The following is a 23,898-nucleotide window of genomic DNA, read 5'->3' on the forward strand; positions in this document are numbered from 1 at the left end:
TTTTCTAGTTTGGGCAAATGCTTCCATCTGTGCCCTGCAGTTCAACGCCCCTCAACCCCATCTTCTCAGGGACAACATATTGTTATTTTCCTTACTTCTGTCATATCTGTTATTTCTCCCTCTCTTTGCATCCTACTCATCGACTTTAAAACCTGCTCCACCCAGAATGGAGTCCTTCTGATAATGTATACAAAGTCACTACATTGCTTTTAGGGGACACTGAATAAGAAATAATTCTTTATCAGGCTTCTGCTTATTGCTCAGCTGTCCTTGCAGGTTTATAGAATTATTTGCTATTTTCTGAATGTCCAATGCCCCACAATATCTCTCATCTCTAAGTTATTGTCTGCGCCAGTCTCTGCCCAAAATGCCTTTACTCTTTCATCTCCCCAAGACGTACACTCGTTCATGGTCACACATACGTATTCACACATACGTATTCACACATACTGAAAATAGCTAATTTCAACGTGTACTTGAGGTCTTGGCCTCAGATTAGATGCCACTCTCTCTTTGGTGAGGACTTGCTGAGCCGTAAGAGTTGAATGTTCTTCCTGTGTTTCCACAGCAGACACTACATATCCGCATCAGTATATCTCTTTCCCCCATCTTCCCAAATTATAGTTGCTTATTTATTTATTTCCTCTGCAAGACACAAAACTCCTTGAGGATAATAATTTTTTGTGCATGTTTGTGAATGCAATATCAAAGTCGTCCTGAGAATTAGCACACAGTAGATAAGCAATATGTTTACCTTTAGCTGACAAGTAGAATGGTATCACTAGAAAGTTACAAAACTGATTTTGTGATACTGAGCCTCCAACTAGTTGGAGATTAGTGTGCTGCTAAATTTGCGTTAGTGTGCCAGTCAAAGACAAGGATATTCAAGTACAGCATTTCTTAGTTTCATATTAATTGCATATTTCTGTTTATTTCATATTAGACAAAAATTACTGAAAAGCAACCTAATATACTGCATTGGAAACAATATGCTAGAGACTTTAATACTAGTACTTGTAGTGGCAATTCTGACAATATTATCTTGTATATGTATAGGTTTTTACAAATTTAAGAGCCTTTCATATATCTCAAGGAAATATCCTAAGAGCCTGTTTCTACTCAACATTAAAGACCTAAGTGAAATCTGAGACTTTCAATGCCTTTTGGATATGTAATTAGACAGGACTTTAGCCTTTTGTAACACATCTGATGATGAAAATTTCCAATTTTAAGCTGACTGTTGGGCATCAAGATGACCATCTTTACAAATGAAATAGCACTCATGTGCTCAAGTATACATAGAATGTATGCAAAATGAAAGTCTCCTTTAAATCTTCCTCCCATTGACTTGAGCAATGAGAACACATGGACACAGGGAGGGGAATATTACACACTGGGGCCTGTCAGGGGGTGGGAGGCTGGAGGAGGGATAGCATTAGGAGAAATACCTAATGTAAATGACTAGTTGATGGGTGCAGCAAACCAACATGGCACATGTACACCTATGTAACAAACCTGCACATTGAGCACATGGACACCAGAACTCGAAGTATAATAAAAAAAGTAAAAAAAAAAAAAAAATCTTCCTCCCATTGCCAAGATAGAAATGGACCCTTCGTTACTGCCACTTGCCATCTCACTCTGTGTTCTGGATAGAAATGGTGCTTGCTCTCTGCTAGCTGTTAACTGACATCACTTCTGCCAGAACTCTCCATCATTATTGACAAGAATGTTCTCCCTTGTTAATTGCCCAGCAGCACATTGAGTAATTGATTGTATCTTTTGGACAGATTTGAAATGCATTTGCAGAAAAGGGTGGGGGTGATAATGACATAATGCACGGTAATGACACCAACTAACTGCTTATTTAAGTTTGTTCAGGAAAAAGATACTGATCATTTATCTGATTTTTACTTTTTATATAGGTGTGCTAATGGTAAGTAGTGATAGCTTTCAAGGATGTCCCATATTAACCCAATGCTTCACAAAATCTCTCTCAGACTGTGCCCATAAAACTCCAAAATCTATGGTCAACTAGTGGGAAAAAGATGGATAATTTATTTAACATATAAGCAGGGAAAACCAATGGATAGATGGAATATTTTATATTTTTGTTGTTTTAACTAAAAGTAGGAAATACCTAGATTAATGAGAAGAGTTTTTAAATGGAAGGCTGGGAATGCTCAATATTCAACAGTATAAGATTTTCTTTTAGCATAGAGGCAACTAGAGTAATAGATAAAGTGCATATTTTCATGAGAACTTTGCTTATAAGCTGGATTTCCCTAGAAGTATTTGAGACACAAGGGTGAGTCAACTAATAGTATCTACAGTGTTTTTGCAACCATTTAATGAGAGATTAAGTCTGGATCAGTAGTTACTGATGTATGAAATCACATGAAGAGTTTTTTAAAATGCCGATGCCTTGATCCTCCCCTAGAAATACTGATTTTATTTGTCTAGGCAGGGTAATGATGATCAAACTTTACTCTGAAGCAGCATCTTCTCACAAACTTGGTAAAAGTATAAAGCCTCAAGCCCTATCCTGCTTCAAGGAGCCTGGGTCTTTGTGTGCTAGATTAGCTCTCCTGGTGATTCTGATAACATCAAAGTTTGGAATCACTGCTCTAGGTTCAACATCAGACATTTTTTTTTCAAGCTCCCCCAGGTGATATTCCCTACGTGCAGCCAAGACTGGGAACTGCTGATTAAAGTGATATTTAGGATTCTTCCCAGCCTGGCAAGAATAATAAAAATTGCTACCTATATTAAACATTCATTGCATATAAGGCATTGTGCTAAGTATTATTTCATTAAATAATTGCAAAATTCTGTAAAGTAGGTAATATTAGTACTACTTTGCATATGGGAGACAGGGAGGGTAAATAATTTAGCTAAAGTAACATGGGTAGGAAGTGGTAGATTGGAACTCAAGCTATAACCTCAAAGATCACACAAGAAACTATTACTATCAATAATATTTTGGAATTATAAGTTAAATTAAAAATTCTACAAGTTGGAAACATATTAAATGATTTTCTTACAATTTAAAATGTTCCTGACTTGCAATTACATAGTAAAAACAAAACAAACAATTTTTAAAAATCAATGGGTAATATATAAAAGATAAAGTATTCATGAGTAAAAAGGAAGGAGCAAATTGGTGAAAATCAGGTTAGATTTGAATTATTCCAATTTAATCTGGAAAAAATTATAAGTTACTTGTAATGTTAGTATATGAGAAATTAGAATAAGAGTTTCAGACAGAGGTATTTTGCCACAGTTATATTGAGGGGAAAGGTGGCAAGCATTTCAGGGGAAAGAAGAAATTTGTATACTTCTTTAAAATGGTTTTGGATGCTAATAATGCAATGAATAAAAAGAAAAAGGCAGTCTATACTGCAGAACACTTTCATTTCTCTCCTTTTGTGTTTGGGAAAATACTGGCTTAGTGCCCTCCTAGGCATGATAAATACTTTGACCACTGCCACCAGTCACACTTGTGACTGCAAAGGGGCAAAAAGAGTGCCTTTGTAAAGTATAGTTTAGTCCTACACAGTGGAGAGTGGTGCTTAGGAGATTGCCTTGTTTCTCTTAAGACACAACCTTTCTCAGATTTTGTGTATAGTCCACATATGAGCAGAGGGCTCATATTAAACTGATGGAGGAAAGGTATATTTCCAACCATAAATAAATAAATAGAATGAAGAGATGATGAGGGCCTTCTCCTGCCACTTGCACATTTCATGGACTGTTCTTGCTGATAAGCAAAGTGAGCACTTATTTTCATTGGCATTATTTTCCCAGTGGCATATAGACTGTGTGGAGACTGTTGAATTTTCAGCAGTCTAGAGAGTTTGAGACATGGTTCCTGATTCTGGTACTCTAGCATCCATTACATGATATGCATGAAATGTACATATGAAATTATGTTAAGACTGAATGTGTGGGAAGAATAGAATAATTACACAGCCAACAAGTTGTTGTGAGTCCTAAATATATTGTCGTTCAAATAATGGATGGTACTGTGGTAACTTCCACAAAGAAAAATTCTAGAATTATTTTAACAGTAAGCAAATGGCATTTCATCTTTAAGTAATATGGTCAAATAAAAAAGGTACAGGGAAAAAAGTGTCTGTATATTGCTCTGAAATCCTCTTGGCTTCTAAAGAAAACATTTGACACTGCAGGAAAATGCTAATTAAAGGAAAACAAAACTTGAATTTGGATTCTAGTGCCTCATAGGACTCTAATTTCTGTGAATATTGATACAACATGTTTTTAAAACACTTTGGTAATAGAGCTGTGTTCTGCTGGAAGTGGCAGAAAGGCAAATTGCAGGCAGGCACTGAAGGTATAGAGTTCTGAAGATTATCAGAGGTCTGTGATTGAAAAGGTGCCTTAAGCTTAACTCTGGCCAGCGGGCTCAGCCATGGCTCTGCAACTAAGGACGACTCGCCTTGATTTCCAGCGAGGACCACTCCCGGGGCCAAGTTGGAGGAAGATCTTCAAGAGGAAACATTGGGCATTCTCCCTGCTGTGGGAAAAAGCCACACAATGTTTTATCCTATGTCAGGGAAAGAGACTGAATTAATCTTACTATTGGATCTTCACCTAGATCCAATTTTTCAGTGACGCGCATAGACAATATTCCAGGCAACTTTGCCAGGTCACATTCCTTATCTTTGGAAGCACCAGCATGGGGCTCATCGTCAACAAGCTCTGAGAACCAACCAGGAATCGCCAAACTCCATTTCTCGAAGAGCACTGAGGCAAGCGGAGGTGAAGAGGAAGACTCCGGGGCAGTGGGGAGCAGTGTAGGGGAGGGAGGCGCGGGCACGGCGAGGGGAAGGGTCAGGAGGACAGGTCTGACTCCTGACTGGCTGGAGTGGTTTTGGAGAAAGACAGCTCGGGCGTGCCAGCCTGGAGCTGTCCAACTTTTCAGCAGCTCCGGGATCAGGGTTCTGGTGCCCTGGACCGGGGAGGCGGCTACCACTGCCGCCGCCGCCGCTGCTGCTGCTGCTTCTGCAGCTCGTGTTGCCGACAATCCCTGCTCTCGCCGCCGGCGCCCAAAGGAAGGAAGGGAAGAAGAAAGGGAGGAAGAAGGACCAACCTCTGGCGAAACCGGGCACCGCGCACCCTAGTCTTGGTGACTTGGGGAGCCCAGGAGCGTGTCTCTGCCATAGCCTCGGTGGAAGGAGCCCTGCCGCGTTCTGTGACCCCTCCCGCTGGCAGGGCCCCCTCTCGGTAGCCCTGAGGCTCTGGCGCCTTCAAGTGAGAAGCTAAGCACCAGCCTCTGCTGGGCTGCAGAAGCGGCGGCGGCGGCAGCAGCAGCAGCAGCATCAGGAAGGCGCTCCGGCCAGCGGCGTGAACCCGGGCTGAGCAGCAGGGCGCGGAGCCGCGAGCCAGGATGGAGGCAGAGGGCAGCAGCGCACCGGCCAGGGCGGGCAGCGGAGAGGGCAGCGACAGCGCCGGCGGGGCCACGCTCAAAGCCCCCAAGCATCTCTGGAGGCACGAGCAGCACCACCAGTACCCGCTCCGGCAGCCCCAGTTCCACCTCCTGCATCCCCATCACCACCTGCCCCTGCCGCCGCCACCCTCGCCCCAGCCCCAGCCCCAGCCCCAGCCCCAGTGTCCGCTACAGCCGCCGCCGCCGCCCCCCCTGCCACCGCCCCCGCCGCCGCCCGGGGCTGCCCGCGGCCGCTACGCCTCGAGCGGGGCCACCGGCCGTGTCCGGCATCGCGGCTACTCGGACACCGAGCGCTACCTGTACTGTCGCGCCATGGACCGCACCTCCTACGCGGTGGAGACCGGCCACCGGCCCGGCCTGAAGAAATCCAGGATGTCCTGGCCCTCCTCCTTCCAGGGACTCAGGCGGTGAGTGGAGAGCGCCCCCTCCCCCATTCAGGCAAAGGGTCACCTCCCCTCTTCTCAAATACTCCATCTAAGTCGGCTTATCACCACCAATTCTAGACCAGGGTAAAATGCTAGTCTGGAAATTGGGGGAGGACAAACAGGGGTGTGCCTGTCCTTTATTGAGAGTATGCTATTCAGGTGTGTGTAAGAGACCCCCCAAAAGTACTGCATAAATGTTAACTGGGGCCGTGTGTGTGTGTGTGTGTTTGTGTGTGTGTGTGTGTGTGGTGCACTCGCTTCCCGGTTATCTGTGCCACGCACCAGCCCTCTCCCCACCCACTTCCATACCACCCTGGCTAGTGAGACTAAACAGGCAAAATCAGTTTGCTCTGGGTGGAGAAGAAGAGAAGGTGAAGGTTTTGCAGGATTTGACCAGCGAAAGCACCCAGCATCTGTCCACTCACTCCACTGGGAGGAGGGTCGGTGGGTCTGATCTGACTGGGGAGGGGGCGGGAGTGAGAAAGCCTGGTCCTGAGAACAACTCACATTTCTCTTCGTCAGGTGGAGAAGTAAATTGAACAGCAAAAGGGGAGAACACACACGTGGGTGACTTGGAGAGTTTGGAGCAAAATGCTTCAGCAATCCTTGAGAGAGTGAAGGGGGTAAGGGAGGGAGAAGGAGCGAGGACGCTGTGGGAGTTACACTGTATCGGTGTGTGCGAGCTTGTGTGTAGGGAGACCGTGTGTGTATCAGTCGTCCCTGCAAAATCCCAGGAAGAAAGCGCCTTGTTTTAGCAGCAGGCAAGACGTAGAGATTTGATTATAGTGATTTCCCCTTAACGTAAGTGCTCCGGAAGACAGGGCAAGGAAGCCGCCTATCAACCGGGAGTTTTAATAGAAGTTGACCGCTGCTTCTTCAAGGAAATGAGTAAAGGACCAATTACAGCCATTCTGAAGAGTCAGCTCCAGATTCTTAACTCAGGCATGGAGGTGGATGTGGGGCCCACGTTTGGTCCCTTTCCTGATAACTCAGGGACAGCTCCTTTTTTCCCTGTCCCAGGCCCTCCACACCGTGTATCCCCTCCCCAACACAGGCACAGGAAAAAGATTTCAGGAGCTGCTGATCCTTGGCACATCTAACAGTAAAATAGAGGGGTCGTCATCTAACCTTAGATGTGGACAGGCATCGGTGTACTGCACCTCCAAGCCACAAGTCCGGACAATGGGCAGTTATAAACTGTAAATCAGGTCTGGGTGTGGAAACAGGAAAATCTAGGGCTGGGATTGTTTGTCCAACTCTGGCTGACAGTAGGTTGGACTGATCAGAAAATCATAATGGTGTTCAAATGAGTGTTTGAGGTTTTTTTGTGTGTGTGTATGTGTGTGAGCATGTCTCTCTGTTGTATACACTATGTACAAGGGAATCCAGCCAAACTATCATAACCCTGATGTATACACATCATTTCAGCTTGCATATATGCTCTTAGCCCTTTGCCTGCCTCACACCCTTAGGTACCTTGTTGGAGATGTTCTTGTACCTGTTGGATGGGAAGAATAAGAATTGTAGTTAATAACCTCCATTCAGATCAATTTAAACTCTGACAATTGGTGTAGACTGCAGACTTTCATAAATTAATATAAAAGTTTCATTTTTCAGCCAAGACTGCTAAGACCCTTTGTTTGAAGAGGTGGATGTCCTCTCTCCCCTTTGGTTGAGCACAACACTATGTAGGACCCCAATGATAGAATGAAGGCAAGCATGATACTTTGTATATTTGACCTATTAATAGAAAAATACTGATTTGTGTGATGATGAGCCCTTAATAAACATTAAATAAGAACAAGAGTTCTAGCTTGATCTGTGGGCTGATTGATTTTGTAGAGTTTCTTAATTGACTTCATTTTTTTAATAAAATAGAATATGCCTGAGAGAGTAGAAGAAAGAAAAATAAGCTAATTGGAATAGAGGTATTGCATCATTGATTTGAACTTATTTTTTGCTATGCTCTCTACATTGATTAATTGTTCTATTTGAAATTTTTAGTTGAACGGTTCACAGGCAAACTAAGATGTATAATATTTATATGTAGCTGCCACCGCGGCTCACCTGATATATCATTGTCATTCTCTTTAAGGATCCTTAGACTTAAAATTCTTTACAACACTTGCATATTCCCCACATGCTCACACATTGCATGTCATGTTTTTCCTTAATAGAGTTGCTTTTGCAAATAAATGTATCTTTAAGGAAGACGTGGATATTAGTTTCATTCTTTAAATAGAGCAGCAACAATATTTTTTTATTTTAAAGAGAACAGCAACAATGCTTTTAAATTATCAAAGAAATTTTACATTTATTAACTTATTTGAATCCTACAACAACACTGAGATGAGATGGTATTATCTCTATTTGATAGACAAGAATGCTGAGCCCCAGAAGATGCGAGCAATTTGTTCAGTATCACATAGACTGTGAGTGCTAGAGCTAAGACTGAAACCCAAGTCTCCTGCCTCATCAAAGGTGGTGAGCCCACCTAAAATAAATGTGTGCAGAACCTGGGCCTGTTGAAAGCATCAAGAAATATATGAAACCAACATGAAGTTTATATCGACTGATACCACAGGACATAAAGCCTGAATGAACTAAAAATGAGATATGGTTTAAATCCATTTTTAACAAAATGACATATATCACAAGCTTCTAGAAGTAATTAGAGATTTTAATGAAACTCTGGGCAGTATAAACTGGTGTTAAGGATGACAATAGAGGCAAGCCAGTGTGTTTGTTGACTTTGTAAAATGCATATAATAATACTTATGAAACAGTGTTCAGACAAATTAAAGCAGTGAGAACATCTAACATCTTTTTCAATAATTTTCTAAAAGCAAACAAGAAAAGGTGTGTGTGTGTGTGTGTGTGTGTGTGTGTTTGTGTGTATGTGCGCACTACCATCTTACCATCATCCAAACGGGGGATTTAAATAGTCTTATCAAGTTAATGTCTCTGAAAATGCCTCATGGGTGGATGGATGAATGATTCCTTATGGATTATCAAGAAAGATATGTCTTTTATAAAGCTATTTCTAGCATGTACTGTAGCATTTCCAGATATTATCTTGGCTGAAATTTCGAGAATTTGTAACAGTTTGTGAAGCAATGGGAAAGAGGAATCTTGGTTTAATGAAAAAATTTATGTAAGCAGTAAGGAGACAACCCTTAGATATTTTGTGGTCAATTCTTTTAAGTCCATGGAAAATTTGGATATGTTAAATAAATTTTGTATATAAAGTGTGTCTGTCAAACAAGGTAGATTCATATCTTAATCTCAACATGCAAGAAATTTCAAACAATAAAATTACCAGAGAAATGAGTCTTTTAAGTTACCAAGAGAACTAAATGAAATATGAAAAAAGTTTAAAGCACTCTTTAAAAATGTACATATCAGATTAATCATTTCAACCAATAGTCTTCAAAATGTGACAACTATTTAACTGTACTCATAAGTAATTTTATTGTTTCTTTGACTTTACACAACAAAATATTTTCCTTATCAGTAATGTGTTTTTTGAAATACACAGGAGCTGTGTATTTTCAATAATGTAATACACTAAGGTTGAAAATACCAGCAGCATGGATGATTCCTTGATATTACAAAATATGGATTATAGTGATACAAATATCCAGAAGGGGACATTTGATTTAGATACTTTATTTGATTCATTTATTTTTATCTATTTATATTTATTTTTTTTTAGATACAGGGTCTTGCTCTGTCACCCAGGTTGGAGTACAGTGGCACAATCATAGCTCACTGTAGCCTTGAACACCTGTGCTCAAGTGATCCTCCTGCCTCAGACTCCCGAAGTGCTGGGATTAGAAGCTTGAACCACCATGCCTGGCCCAATTTAGGTAGAAGGAAAAGAGCTAAAACCTATAATCACACAAAATATAAATCCTGTGCATATTATATTTACTTGACATTAGCAGCTGCTTTTCTTTTTTTTTTTTTTTTTCAGACAGAGTCTCGCTCTGTCACTTAGGCTGGAGTGTGCAGTGGCACAATCTTGGCTCACTGCAAACTCCACCTCCCAGGTTCAAGGGATTCTCCCGCCTTGGCCTCTCAAGTAGCTGGGACTACAGGCACGAGCCACCACGCCTGACTAATTTTTTGTATTTTTATTAGAGATGGGGCTTCACCGTGTTGGCCGAGCTGGTTATCCTGGCCTCAAGTTATCCGCCCGCCTCGGCCTCCCAAAGTGCTGGGATACAGACGTAAGCCACCGTGCCTGGCAACATTAGTTTTTTAAATACGTTAACATCATATATTAAATAAAGAAAACACATTGTAATATTTAAATAATAAAAGAAATTAGGTTTTCATTTTTCTATGCTAGGTTATAAAAGCTATTTCTTTATTGTTTTATTGATTTTTCAGGTTATTAGTGTAATTTTTTCTTCATTAAAGGATGTAATGGTAATCTAAGTTCACGATGTAAAATTTAGATTTCACATTACCAAAATAATTAATTGAAAAATTGGCCATTCAGATTGTCTACATCAGTGAATTTGAATTTAGGAAACAGTATCTTTTAAAAAAAAACTATTGGAAAACTGACATAAGGTTGACATCTTTAAATTTTAATATGTAAGGACACTAAGAAGGATCAAGGAAAATGTATATTTTTTACATTTCCTACATATTGCCAACACAGTAACACAGTATTAGACTTTTTAATTTTTTCGAAACTAGTTTGAACCTTTCTTCATTTGCCTCCAATAGAATATTGTCTTGGTAACTTAATTTAATACTTTATCAGCTAGTGTGTTCTAAGCCTTTGATTAATCAGAAAAACATAATGAATCCATCACCTTTTTACATTTTGATTCTAAAATGATGTACCTTCTGTGTTTCATGGAAATGGGAAGTGGTGGGCAGAGGTGGTAGAAGGGAAAGGATAGGAACAAATCCCCAAGCAGGGAATGTTCCTAAGTCCTTATCTTATTCTAATGGGATCATCTGGGTTCAGTTGCCCTCATGTGGAGCAGTAGCATGAAAACAGGTAATTGACCACATCAACAAGACATATTTCTCTAAGATTATGGAATGTCAAGAAGAGAAGGCACTGAGGCTTAAACTAACCTAGTCCACCACTGTCCATCTTTTACATTTGAAGAAACATGTGTCATGAGGGGTTAAATTACTTAATACAACTAGTTTACTGCCCAAACCGTAACTACAAACTGTATCCTCCATATCTGCTGATAATTACTTTACATTTTACACATTGTGGCCATCTTTTAACCATCAGTATCTCCAACTTCCAGGTTATAGCCTTGAACCAAACGTTTGGAAATTACATTTAAAAAACATTTGTGAGTAAGTGGAATATTCAAATATTAGCACAAGAGAGATGACTTCAGAAAACAAACATTCTTTCACTTTCCAATTTGGATACATTTACACACACACACACACACACACACACACCCTGATGGCTTGCTCACTAATTTCTATCTCTAAACTTTAATGTGGTTTTGGAGGCATGTCTTGGGAAGAGTTCTTAAAGATCAAATAGAATAATAATCTAAAAAGACTTAATTCTGTTTATGATTTTGCTAATTATTTAAATGTCTGAAGTCTATCATGGACAAACTTATGTCCCTCTCACAGCTTATTATCCATCTACAGGTTTAAAAATATGCAATATGTGAGTCTGTAACTTGAATGCTGCTAGTACTGGCTCATAACAGCAATGTTGCTAAGGGATTACACCAAATAACACTGTATTATATTTCAAAAGATGTTGTGGCTATTTTTACCCTGAGGAACATTTTTTCTACATTTAAAAATAAGAAAACTGATTTTTCCCAAAGAATAAGCCACTTTACCTTATTGTTTAAAACTTATCAGCTAAATTGGTTGGACCCTATATTCACACCTACCACCATTGCCCCAAACCTCACCATACCACTTTGGAGATTGAGAACTCTATAAAATTTGCTTTGTCATCTAAATGATCATTTATAATTATTGCTCCATCTCAACGTGGGGCATCACATCCATCCAGTTGTCTCTGGCCTGTGGCATTCTTAGACTCTTCCTCTCCCCTAACTTTGGATCTCAAAGACCACCAAGATCTTTTGAATCTTCTTCAGAAATAACTCTTGGGTTTTTCCCTTGCCACTGCCCTAGTTCAAGCACTTATCCTCTATTCCCTAAACTATCGCAATAGCCTCTAAGTGATCTCTGGCTCCAACCTCTCCTCACTCCGTTTTTTTTTTTTTTTTACACTCCAGGCTACCAATTTCACCATCATCTTCTTCTAAATCTTAAGATAATTTCTCTTTGCCTTCAAGATAAAGACTAAATTTCTTAGTTTGACTCTTCAGAATGTTGGCCCAGTCGGTCTTTCTTGCAGAAAGTCTAAATTTTGTCCCCTTTTGTAAACCCCATGAAATAATCACACTTAAATTCTGGCCGTGGTCTGAGTTATCTGTGCCTTTTCACACCTGTCTTTCTTGCTGAGGCTGCTGCTTCCTTCTAGATTGCTTTCCCTAAGCTCTACAACACCCCTTCCTTACCTGTTCAGAAAACTCATGAATATCTTTTCAAACTCAGTTCATGTTACCCTCTTGCGGATATTCCTACACAAAGAAGGAATATTTTTCTTTTCTTTCTTTTTTAATTTTTGTTATTTTTATTTTTTATTTTTATTTATCGTCGGGGCTGGAGTGGAGTGGTGCGATCTCGGCTCACTGCAAGCTCCGCCTACCGGGTTCAAGCGATTCTCCTGCCTCAGCCTCCCGAGTAGCTGGGACTACAGGCACCTGCCGCCACGTCCAGCTAATTTTTTGTATTTTTAGTAGAGACGGGGTTTCACTGTCTTGGCCAGGCTGGTCTGAAACGCTTGACCTCGTCATCCATCCGCCTCATTCTCCCAAAGTGGGAATATTTTTCTTTTCTGGGCTTTCCCATAGCTTTCGTATATTATTTGTACTCTAGCAGTTACCAATTGCAGTTTAATTATTTGTTTTATATGTTTCCCCCGTTAGGTATATTAGGACCTTGCACAGTGAATGGTTTTATATAGATTTTTAATAAGTGATGAGCTTTTAAATGTGGAAATAATAATGAAACCTTGTCTTTTTAGTTTGTGCTCTCTCAGACAGGATATATTTGATTTTCTTAATAATCTCTTTGAAACACACAGAGTTAGTGATTAGTTTACCCATTTTATAGATGATGGAAGGGAATATTGAATCTCAGAAAAATAGACACATATTCATGTTCAAAGATAGAACTTGGGTTTGAGCCAAAAAGGTCTGGTGATCTTTTTTATTGCACTGTAATGAAACAAGAGATACTGTGAGTATAGGTTGGTATGAGGAGAAGCAGCCTATAATTTGAGTTAAGATTATGAAGACAGAGTGAAATTATAATATTATGAAGAGAAATAACAGTTTTGATCTAACTTATGAAAAAAAACAACATAAGAGTGAAAATAACTCTGACGGGATAAAGCCCCCTCTGTAAGTTTAGAGAAGTGCCTCTGCAGAGTAAATTCTTAACCTTGGGTTATGTGGCTTTACAAGATTCATTACATTTGGAGGTAGGCATGCATTTCTGAGAGAATGTTTATCCAATTCTCAATGAGTCTTTTATCCACAAAATTTAAGGCAGTGTGTTCTAAAGCTAAGTTATTGGCTGATTCACTAAGGGAAAAATTACGAGAACATAGTATACTAATGGAGTAAGATTATCATTGGGGTGGCTGAAAGTAAGCAGTTTGAAATGGGATTTTAGAAAAATGCAACACTTCAGACAGATAAGGTCAGAGGCTTATTTAAAAATGGCAATCCCCAGTGGGATTTTAGGGGATTACTTGAATTAAAATTTGATTTAAATGTAAGAATAGTAAAGAACATTTAGAAAAAATAAAAAGACTTTTTCCTTATAAGATAGCAGAACATATCATATAGGCTATTAATTCAAACAGCATGGTAATAATTTAGAAATAAACCAATTATTCAACCAGCTGGATAAATGGTCAAGAATAAGGCACATGCATATATTGAAAATTTAGGATTTAGTAAAGGTAGCATTCCAAATCAGTGAGAAAAGGATAAAGTATTTAATATAGGATAAATTGTTTAATGGTTTATGGAAATAAAAAATGATCATTACTTCATTCATACTATAATAAAGAGCACTGAATAAAAAAAGATTAAAAACTTAAGAGAAAAATAGATAAAGGCCATGAACAGAAAATTCAAAAAGGAAGAAAAATGTATGACAAATACACATTTGAAAAGTTTTTCTACCTTACGAACAGACAAAGAAATAAAAACTGAAACAATTTTTCATCTATCATTTTGGAAAAAGATGAATAATTTAAAAGAATTTGAGATAGTGTGCAGACATAGCAACTTTCTTATGTACATTTTCAGTGAACAATGTATCAGGAAATCAGGAAATATAAATCAGGAAAACATTGGTGGGTAATCACATAATATATAGCAATATTTTAATGTGCATAGTTTTGTCCCATTAATTCTATGTTTAGCAACTTAGACTAAGAATATAATTGAATAAGTGAGCAAAGAAATACTATATGGAAATATACATATAATAGTATACATCTGGAAACCACCCAAATATCTTTCAGGACAGAAATTGTAAAATAAATGATGATATGTCTGCATTGAGATCTGTATGTATTGAAATTATTGAAATGTTATTTTAAACTCTGCAAGTTGTTATGTGGAAAAAGCAATTTAGAGAATAGATGACAGAATATGGTATCATTTACCAGTGTGTTTTCATGCGTGCTTATATTTACATATATGAGATTATGTCTATGTACATGTGTGCCTATAGTTATGTATGTAGGTGTATGTGTGTGTATATATATATGTGTGTGTGTATTTATATCTGTATACATATATATGTAGAGTGAGAGAGGGACAGAGACAGTACTACATATATATGTAGAGAGAGAGAGACAGAGACAGAGAGAGAGAATACATGTATATTCTGTCTAGGCAGGAAAAACCACTAAACTCTTACAGGTGTGTGAAGAGAGGATATTTTGAGAGGTCTTTGATTTTGTTTTATGTTCTCTTCTCTTACTCAATTTCTTTTAAAATGAGCATGTGTTGTTTTTATAATAAGCAAAAATCATGTATTTTCTCCTTTTGTAAAACAATATTTTCAACTTATTTCGTTTAATATATTTCACTTGTATTTCACTTGTTTCTTACTCCCCCCAAAAAAGCAAAGGATTATGTTTCATAAAACAATTTAGTAAAAGATAAACATAAGGACATCAAAGAGAAGAGAAAATGGCATGAAAATAGTATGAACTATGATAGCAAAAATGCATTTCATTAATTCCTGAGTAATTGCTAGAAACGAGTCACAGATTGGTTCTGATCTTCCTATCAACTAATCCAAGGAAGGGAACACTGTTGCTTTAAGATTCATATATCAGTAAGTTAAAAAAAATGAGTTGCTTGGTAAGATATATTGCTATTAAGTCAGAGAATTAAAAGAAATATTTCTCTGTGGTGTTTTATAAAAAAGATGCTATGTGATATAGTGTGTACAGTTTCAACATTTTTTCTATACTTTATAAAGTTTGAAATAGACACGAATGTTTCTTATAACTACGACTGATTCTTATGCAACTACACATTGATGGCCTGTTGTCTAAGTTCCATTCATTGAAAATCTATCAGCACTGGAGCCCCAGTTAGCATTCTTAACAGGGCATTCTCTTTAAGACTGAACACTAAGTGTGCACCATTAAAAGAAGCTGCATTCTTCGACTTGGAGAATTTTTCTAGACCCACTCTCCTGTATCCCACGTTCAGCCTCTTGTTCTCACCTGAATACCCGAATTTGATTTGGATACTGTATGTGTTCTCTGGTCCTTAAGATTAAAAACTGAGGTCTTATTTTAGTTTCTTGCTCAAATATTGCTTTTTGACCGGCTCTCTTCCTGTAACTGTAGCCCTCAAGCAAGCCCAACCTAATTCTCAAGTGTGGCTCAGAATTCTGGGACCCCAGCCCAAATTGGGTCTCCCTTATTTGTGATAGAACGGAACCAAAGGAATAAGAGAGGCTGGGCATGGTGGCTCATGCCTGTAATCCCAACACTTCGGGAGGCCAAGACGGGCAGATCACTTGAGACCAGGAATTCAAGATTAGCCTGGCCAACATGGCGAAACCCTGTCTCTACCAAAAAATACAAAAATTATCCAGGCATGGTGACACATGCCTGTAATTCCAGCTACTCAAGAGGCTGAGACACGAGAATTGCTTGACCCTGGGAGGCGGAGATTGCAGTGAGCCAAGATCGCACCGCTGAACTCCATCATGAGCAACAGAGTGAGACTCTTTTTTTTTTTTCTTCAAAAAAAAAAAAAGGAAACGAGAATTCAGTGTTGGTATGCAGCTTTCTGATTTTCTGACATGAACACCCTGTTGTCTCGATATTTATAACATATCCACTTCCAGTTGAATGCACCAAGATAATCTAGTTGCAAAATGTAGCCCCATTAAATACATGGATTGACATATTTAAATATAAGCCAGTTAAATGTTGGAAGTTACTAACCAAAAATGAGGTTGATGTTTTAGAATAATTTACTCACAGCCCTTCTCTCTGAAAGCAATTAGAGTAACACACTTTCAGTCTATTGAGGTTGTCCAAATTCATGATAACAATATTACCTAGTATGCAGGTGTGATTCCAGCATACTTGGAAGCATTTTTAAATCGTTAAAATATAAAGTAAAAGTTTGGACTCTTCTATACACACATTTTTGATTTACTACCACTCAATCATTCCCACCACCTGGGTTTTCAGTTTTATTGAGGACCAGTTTCTTGTCTAATGATCAGTAGGCAGGGGTCTCTAGTGTCCAGAAATCATGTGGTTACTCATCATGGCAGTTGCTACTACGGACACTGAAGAAAGATCATCCAACATGGATAAATACCCGGTTCTTATCAGATGTTTGGAAAGTGATAGAGTATAATGATGCCCCTCATGTAGAATATCGTTCTAAGAAACCCATACTCATATTAACAACTCAGAAGCTGCCATAAATAGCTGAAATATCCAAATAAATCAACAGACCCACAGTTTGTGAGAAACAGAAAGATGTTCATGGCTTCAATGGGATAGGCCAAACTTTGTGTTGAATTATGTGCTTCTTTATGTCTTGTTTCCTCTGCCTGAAATGCCTTTTCCTCCACACCCATTAGTTTTTATAACACCTACTCATACTTCAGATCTCGATTCAAGCATCACTTCTTTTGGTGAAGTATTTTCAGATCTCCCAAACCTGTCATAATACCATATATGGCTCTGTTATATCATTTATTATATTTTCAATTACATGTTTAATTGTATGATTATTGATAAGGGCAATTTCTTTCACCAAACTATAAACTTCTATGAAAATAATGACTCTGTCAATTTTGCTCACATTCAAACACAGTATTCGTACATTGCTTGAACTGAAAGAATTATTAATAAATAATTGAACTCCAGAGTTACCAATTTTATGAAGTTAGGAATGTACTGTTAAAAGTAAGCAGAAAACAACTCCAAATTCAGGCAACCTTTACCATGTGCTTTATTTTATTAAAGAGTTAAAAAATAACTATACAACTTATTTTACGTAAAAGACACTTCAGTTTACAAATGCAAATATCACCTCTGGAAATAAACATAAAGGACAGGAAGTCAGTGAAGAAGTGGCGCCATGGATTGCCAGGATGATGATGTTGCAGAAGAGTTATGTTTAAGGAGATGGCACATAAAAAAATGATAATAAGGGCATTAGATACTAATTTCAATGTTATTTTGTGTTTTGTTTTATGATTATTTTAGTGTTTATACATTATTTAACATTTATTAATAAATTATAAACATTCTGGCTCAATTCATTCTGTTTCTGTTAGCTTGGTTTAAACATATATAAAATGCCCATAGCTACTCCTGTTATTGGCATCTGGTAGTTCTGCATGACATTAAGACCCAAAAGTAAAAATAAATAAATTTCTTGACTGAGAAAATAATTGCCAATTCAAAATGATCTAATAACCTTAACATTCATAAGAAGAAGAGTATGTATCATCATCGTGGCAAAATGGCACTTATAATTTCATAAATGCTCCTTTTTAACTTTATGTATTATTTTTATTTTGGGGGTAGTAAGACATGGAAGCTGTTAGTCATTATCTCTGTTGACATGGAATATTTTATAAACATGAAATATTTCACAAAAAATAAAAAAACAGTAATAACAGGTCACATACACACTCAATAATCTCACTATTGCAATATTTCAGAAAAAAAAATCTATCTAGGGAAAACAATTTGGGTGTGTTTGTTTTTAGTGGCAGTCATGACATGAGGACCCCAGACTCAAGTGCATTCCCGTTCACTCCCTGGTAAAATGTGATTTCATTTCCAACGAGCTCAAACATAATGATTATATGTCTTACTAATTATACAAAAGATGGTGAAGAGGTAGTATGCTTTGTGATGTCATATATGAAAAATGCTTTCCTTTAAACATTTCTATCTCCTTAGCTAGCTTTAAGAGATAACAAGATGGGCCACTGAAGTAACTTTGTCAAGCAAGTTCAATGTATATTTCCCCAGAGATTGTTTTAACTGATTCGACCAAATTAGATTATTGACTTGACAGTAATGAACAAGATACCCCTTTGAATTTTTGTCACTACATCTTTTTGTAACTCATGAAAAATTTCAGGCCAGGCACAGTGGCTCACACCTGTAATCGCCACACTTTAGGAGGCCAAGGCGGGATTATTACTTGAGCTCAGGATCTCCAGACCAGCCTGGACAACAGACCAAAACCCTATCTCTACAAAAAATACAAGAATTAGCTGGGTGTGGTAGCGTGCACCTCTGATTGGTCCCACCTACTCGGAAGGCTGGGGTAGGAGGATCGCTTGAGCCCAGAGGTTCAAGGTTACAGTGAGCTATGATCCTGCTGTGCTGCACAATCCAGCCTGGGCAACAGAGTGAGACCTGTCTCAAAGAAAAAAAATCAGAAATGTTTGAACCCATAAAGTAGATAATGAGGACATAGTGGGAGTGTGTAGAAAAGCAATAACAGGCCAGGAGCAGTGGCTCACGCTTGTAGTGCCAGCACTTTGGGAGGCCAAAGCGGGTGGATCACGAGGTTAGGAGTTCGAGACCAGCCTGACCAACATGGTGAAACCCTGTCTCTACTAAAAATACAAAAATTAGCTGGGCGTGGTGGCATGTGCCTGTAATCCCAGCTACTCAGGAGACTGAGGGAGGAGAATCACTTGAACCCGGGGAGCGGAGGTTGCAGTGGGCAGAGATTGCGCCACTGCACTCCAGCCTGAGTGACAGAGCGAGATTTTCGTCTCAAAAAACAAAAACAAAAACAAAACAAAAGCAATAACATATAGCAGTGTTGGCCCTCAAGCAGTCTGGCAGCCTTTTTATTGCTTTGGATGCCGTTTGTGTCTAAGCATTTGCTTTAAATATTTGATGTAGTTAATTAATGAGTATTTTGGATCTTCTATTATACAAATCTGCCTATGAAAAATAAATGCAAACAAGTTACAAATTTCAAATGATAGAAGACCAAACGGAAATACAATGATAGTGTCCTCAAATGTGCACTAGTTTAACAGAATATAACTGCCATCTGATTATTAAACAGTAAAAATTGTTTAAGTAGATAGTTAAAAACTGTAGCGTCTAATGGTTAGTATTTTCCAAGACAGTAGCCTAAGAGAGTAGTTCAATATATATGGAGTTCAGGCTGTGGAGGATGGGGCTGGCAAGGAAAAGGAAGAAGAGGAAATAAGGCTTTGCTAAAGATTCCTTAACTTCCCTGTAAGATGTTAGAGGCACTGATCGGTTTTAAGCAGGGAAATTATGTGGATAGCTTTGAATTTTTTAAAACTTACTTTGGTAGGGCCAGGCGCGGTGGCTCACGCCTGTAATCCCAGCACTTTGGGAGGCCGAGGAGAGCGGATCACGAGGTCAGGAGATCGAGACCATCCTGGCTAACACGGTGAAACCCCGTCTCTACTGTTGTGGTGGGGGGGGAGGGAGGAGGGACAGCATTAGGAGATATACCTAATGCTAAATGATGAGTTAATGGATGCAGCAAAACAACATGGCACATGGATACATATGTAACAAACCTGCACATTGTGCACATGTACCCTAAAACCTAAAGTATAATAATAAAAAAAAATTAAAAAAAAAAAAACACACACACAAAAAAAATTAGCCGGGCGTGGTGGCGGGCGCCTGTAGTCCCAGCTACTTGGGGGGCTGAGGCAAGAGAATGCCATGAACCCGGGAGGCGGAGCTTGCAGTGAGCCGAGATCGCGCCACTGCATTCCAGCCTGGGCAACAGAGCAAGACTCTGTCTCAAAAAAAAAAAAAAAAAAAAACTTACTTCGGTAGTTATGTGAACCATGGAGTGGGAAGAAATTAAAGGTGTGATTTAGGTGTTTATTGCAGTAAACCAGATGAGAAATAAATGGTGATAGTCTGAAACTGATGCTGTGGTAGTAAAGGATGGACATAAAGAGATGAATTTAAGAGAGATTTTTTGAAAGTGGGAATGATAGATCTTGTTGACTGACTGACTTAATGCTATTAGATAAAATAATTTTTAAATTACATGTATTTCCAAAAAGTATAATTACTGAATCCATGGCCAGGCATAGTTGTTCATACCTGTAATCTTAGCACTTTGGGAGGCCAAGGTGGGCGAATTGCTTGAGCCCAGGAGTTCAAGACTAGCCTGGGCAATATAGCAACATCCCACCTGTATTTGAAAAAATAACAAGTAAGTAAATAAATAAAAATCCATAAATATTTGGACATCTAAGCTAAATTTAAAATCTTGCAATTTTGTTTTCCTTCGTTCTTTGTAATTTTTAGTTTGTTTGAGTGGGGGAAAGTTTGAAATATTGGGTAAGGCAAACATTTGAAAACACTCATCTGCAGAGGAGATTTGCAGTGTTGTGGATAGATCACTTGTGTCAATATGTGAAGCATAACAAATGCTTTTTGATTGTGAAAACATAGGTAGATATATTGCATTTCAGGCCACCACTAATTAATTGCATTAATTTAGTTAAATTGGTTTTCTCAACTCATTTGAAAAAGATGAAAACTAACACTTCAAACTACTTCCTCTTGGGAACATCATAAAGACAAATGAACTTTCTTTTTCAGTCATCTTCCCCCTTCCCCTGTTCTGCCCTCTCTCTCTAACTAGGAAGCTACTACACCAGACTTTCTAGCTTTGGTTTTCTAATCTTAATTATTTCTGTACCCATCCATCACTGGAAATTCTTCAAACACCGATGTGTGGATGTGTGTGTGTCGGGGTTTGAGGGGTGAGTTTGGGGAGTGTGTTATTGCAAAATTATCCTTTTTTTGCTTTATCTTTAAAACCTTTTGGAAACTTGTATAAACTTTTCTTTCTCTTTTTTTTGGCAGAATCTTGCTTTGTCACTCAGGCTGGAGTGCAGTGGCACGATCTTGGCTCACTGCAACCTCCTTGTCCCAGACTTAGCTGATCCTCCCACCTCAGCCTCCCAAGTAGCTAGGACCAGAGGTGTGTGCCACCAATGCCCAGCTAATTTTTGTATTTTTTTGTGGAGACGAAGTTTCCGGAGATGAGGTTTCCAGTGTTGCCCAGGCTGCTCATGAACTCCTGGACTCAAGCTCCGCCTCCCAAAGTGCTGGGATTGCAGGCGTGACCCACCACGCCCAGCAAACTTATCTAAGCTTTCTTTTTGTTCTTCTTCTTCTTTTATTTTTCTTTAAGTTCTGGCATACATGTGCTGAATGTGTAGGTTTGTTACAGAGATATACATGTGCCATGGTGGATTGCTGCACTTATGAACATGTATGTTTATCGTCTAAGCTTTTTTATCCTTTTTATCAATTGTATGTTTTTAAAAATATCTGCCATGTGCTTTTACCTCTGGTTAATTCTATCTGCATAGACACCATAATAATCTGTTAATCACACTTAACAAGCCTTTGCATTTAATATACCTCTTACAAACAACCAAACGAATATGCAGGCAAAACAAAACAGCAACAACAATAAACACTTCATAGTCTTTCTTTTGCTTGTTTCTCTAGGATGACTATTCTTAAGACCCACACCTGACAAGAATAATTCTTTAACTTTTCATTTTCTTAGAATCAAGGTATTGTGTTTTCATGTAGAGTTGTAAATGTGGTATAAGCAAAGATACTTGCTCTCAAACCAGGATTTTATATATATTTTCATATATTGTGGTTCTATGTATGCATTTTTGGCTCTAAATATTTGTTTTCATAACACCATTAATGTGTAGGACAATTACTATGTATTTTTGTTGTTGTTGTCCTATGCTTTTCCTTTCCCTTCATCTTAGTATTAGGATAAGTATGCAACAATAATTTTCCCTTTCTGTGAGATGAAAACTTCTACATCGTTCTAAGATAATATTACTAAGAATAGCCATTTATAAATCATTATTTAAAAAGACTTTTTCATAGTGCATTGACATATACTATCCCAATTGTTCCTCATATAGAAGAGTTTTAAGTTGAAGAGAAACATAATCAATGTCCTCTAGAAAGATTCCTCTGGTAGTATCATAGAAGGGGAATAAAAATAAAGCAAGACAGAAGGTGGGGGAGTCCAGTTGAGACATTATAATAAAAATCCAGTATAGCAGATAGAGTCATAACTTACAGCAGTGGAATAAATAGGTTGATATTATTAGGCTAGGTTTGTCCATTCTTAGCAATCAATTAGAAAAAGGCAGGTGGATAAAGAATAAAGAGATAGAAATCTTAAGGTATGTACTCAGCCATCTGGGTGAGCGATGGTAGCACTGACCAGGTCAGGGGAAGAAAGCTGAAGAGTTTGCTAGTGAACACACAAATAGAAATGTTCAGTAGATTATTGTCATCATCATCATCACCATCACTATCATCATCATTATCATATTTCCTCAGCACTATCATGTATTAATTTGTGAGGTTTGGTACTCCTAGAAGCTTTGCACAGATCACATTTCACTTAATCTTTTCAACAGTCCGTGGAAAATAATACCTTTTTCTCTAGATGCAGACCTGGAAAACGGAACTTAGAAAAGTTATAGAATATATATGTTGTTGTCGTTGTTCTTTTAAACTCAGTGGTACATGTGCAGGATATGCAAGTTTGTGACATAGGCAAACGTGTCATGGGGGCTTGTTGTAGCGATTATTTCATCACTCAGGTATTAAGCCTAGTATCTATTAGTTATTTTTCTTGATCCTCTCCCTCCTCCCACCCTCCAGCCTCCAATAGGCCCTAGTGTATGCCATTCCCTTCTATGTGTCCATGTGTTCTCATCATTTAGCTCCCACCTCTAAGTGAGAACACGCAGTATCTGTTTTTCTGTTTCTGTATTAGTTTGCTAAGGATAATGGCCTCCAGCTCCATTCATGTCCCTACATAAGACATGATCTTGTTCTTTTTTATGGCTAACGCTAGAATTTTTATGACTCCAACAGGTTCTTTCAATACATCAGATTTTAGGAACTCAGAAGAATTGAGAGAATGATGTGGATTGGTTGGAAGTTACCAGAAAAATATGATAAACATCAGAAATAACACCTAAATAAGGGATGCCAGTGGGGAAAAGCTCAAGGATGGAAGCCAGAGGTACACCACTTAAAGTGCAAGGCGGAAAAGAGGAGTCAGTGATGGGACCTAAAGAGGAATTCTCACTCTGTGCTTTTTCAAGCAAGATACAGATTCCTTCTTTTTTTTTTTTTTTTTTTTTTTTTTTGAGATAGAGGTCTCACTCAGTCACTAGGCTGGAGTGCAGTGGTGCAATCTTGGCTCACTGCAACCTCCATCTCCTGGGTTCAAGTGATTCTTCTGCCTCAGCCTCCCGAGTGGCTGGGACTACAGGCCAGTGCCACCACGCCCAACTAATTTTTGT

At 38.6% G+C, this 23,898-nt stretch overlaps 1 protein-coding gene across 5 annotated transcripts in view; it reads left to right on the forward strand.

Moving 5' to 3' along the window:
* PDE4D (phosphodiesterase 4D) overlaps positions 1-23,898 on the forward strand; it is a 1,541,788-nt gene that overhangs the window by 597,465 nt on the left and 920,425 nt on the right. The window contains exon 1 of one of the 5 annotated variants that reach the window (XM_055252912.2): positions 5,307-5,877. The exons of the other annotated variants lie outside the window; for them this stretch is intronic. Within the exon in view, the coding sequence (XP_055108887.1) occupies positions 5,411-5,877 (467 nt within the window). The 5' untranslated portion in view covers positions 5,307-5,410. Of the gene's footprint in view, positions 1-5,306; positions 5,878-23,898 lie in introns of those variants that run through there. 5 annotated transcript variants of the gene reach the window in all.

Source organism: Symphalangus syndactylus, chromosome 18 (genome assembly GCF_028878055.3).
Source record: "Symphalangus syndactylus isolate Jambi chromosome 18, NHGRI_mSymSyn1-v2.1_pri, whole genome shotgun sequence".
Classification (NCBI taxonomy): domain Eukaryota; kingdom Metazoa; phylum Chordata; class Mammalia; order Primates; family Hylobatidae; genus Symphalangus; species Symphalangus syndactylus.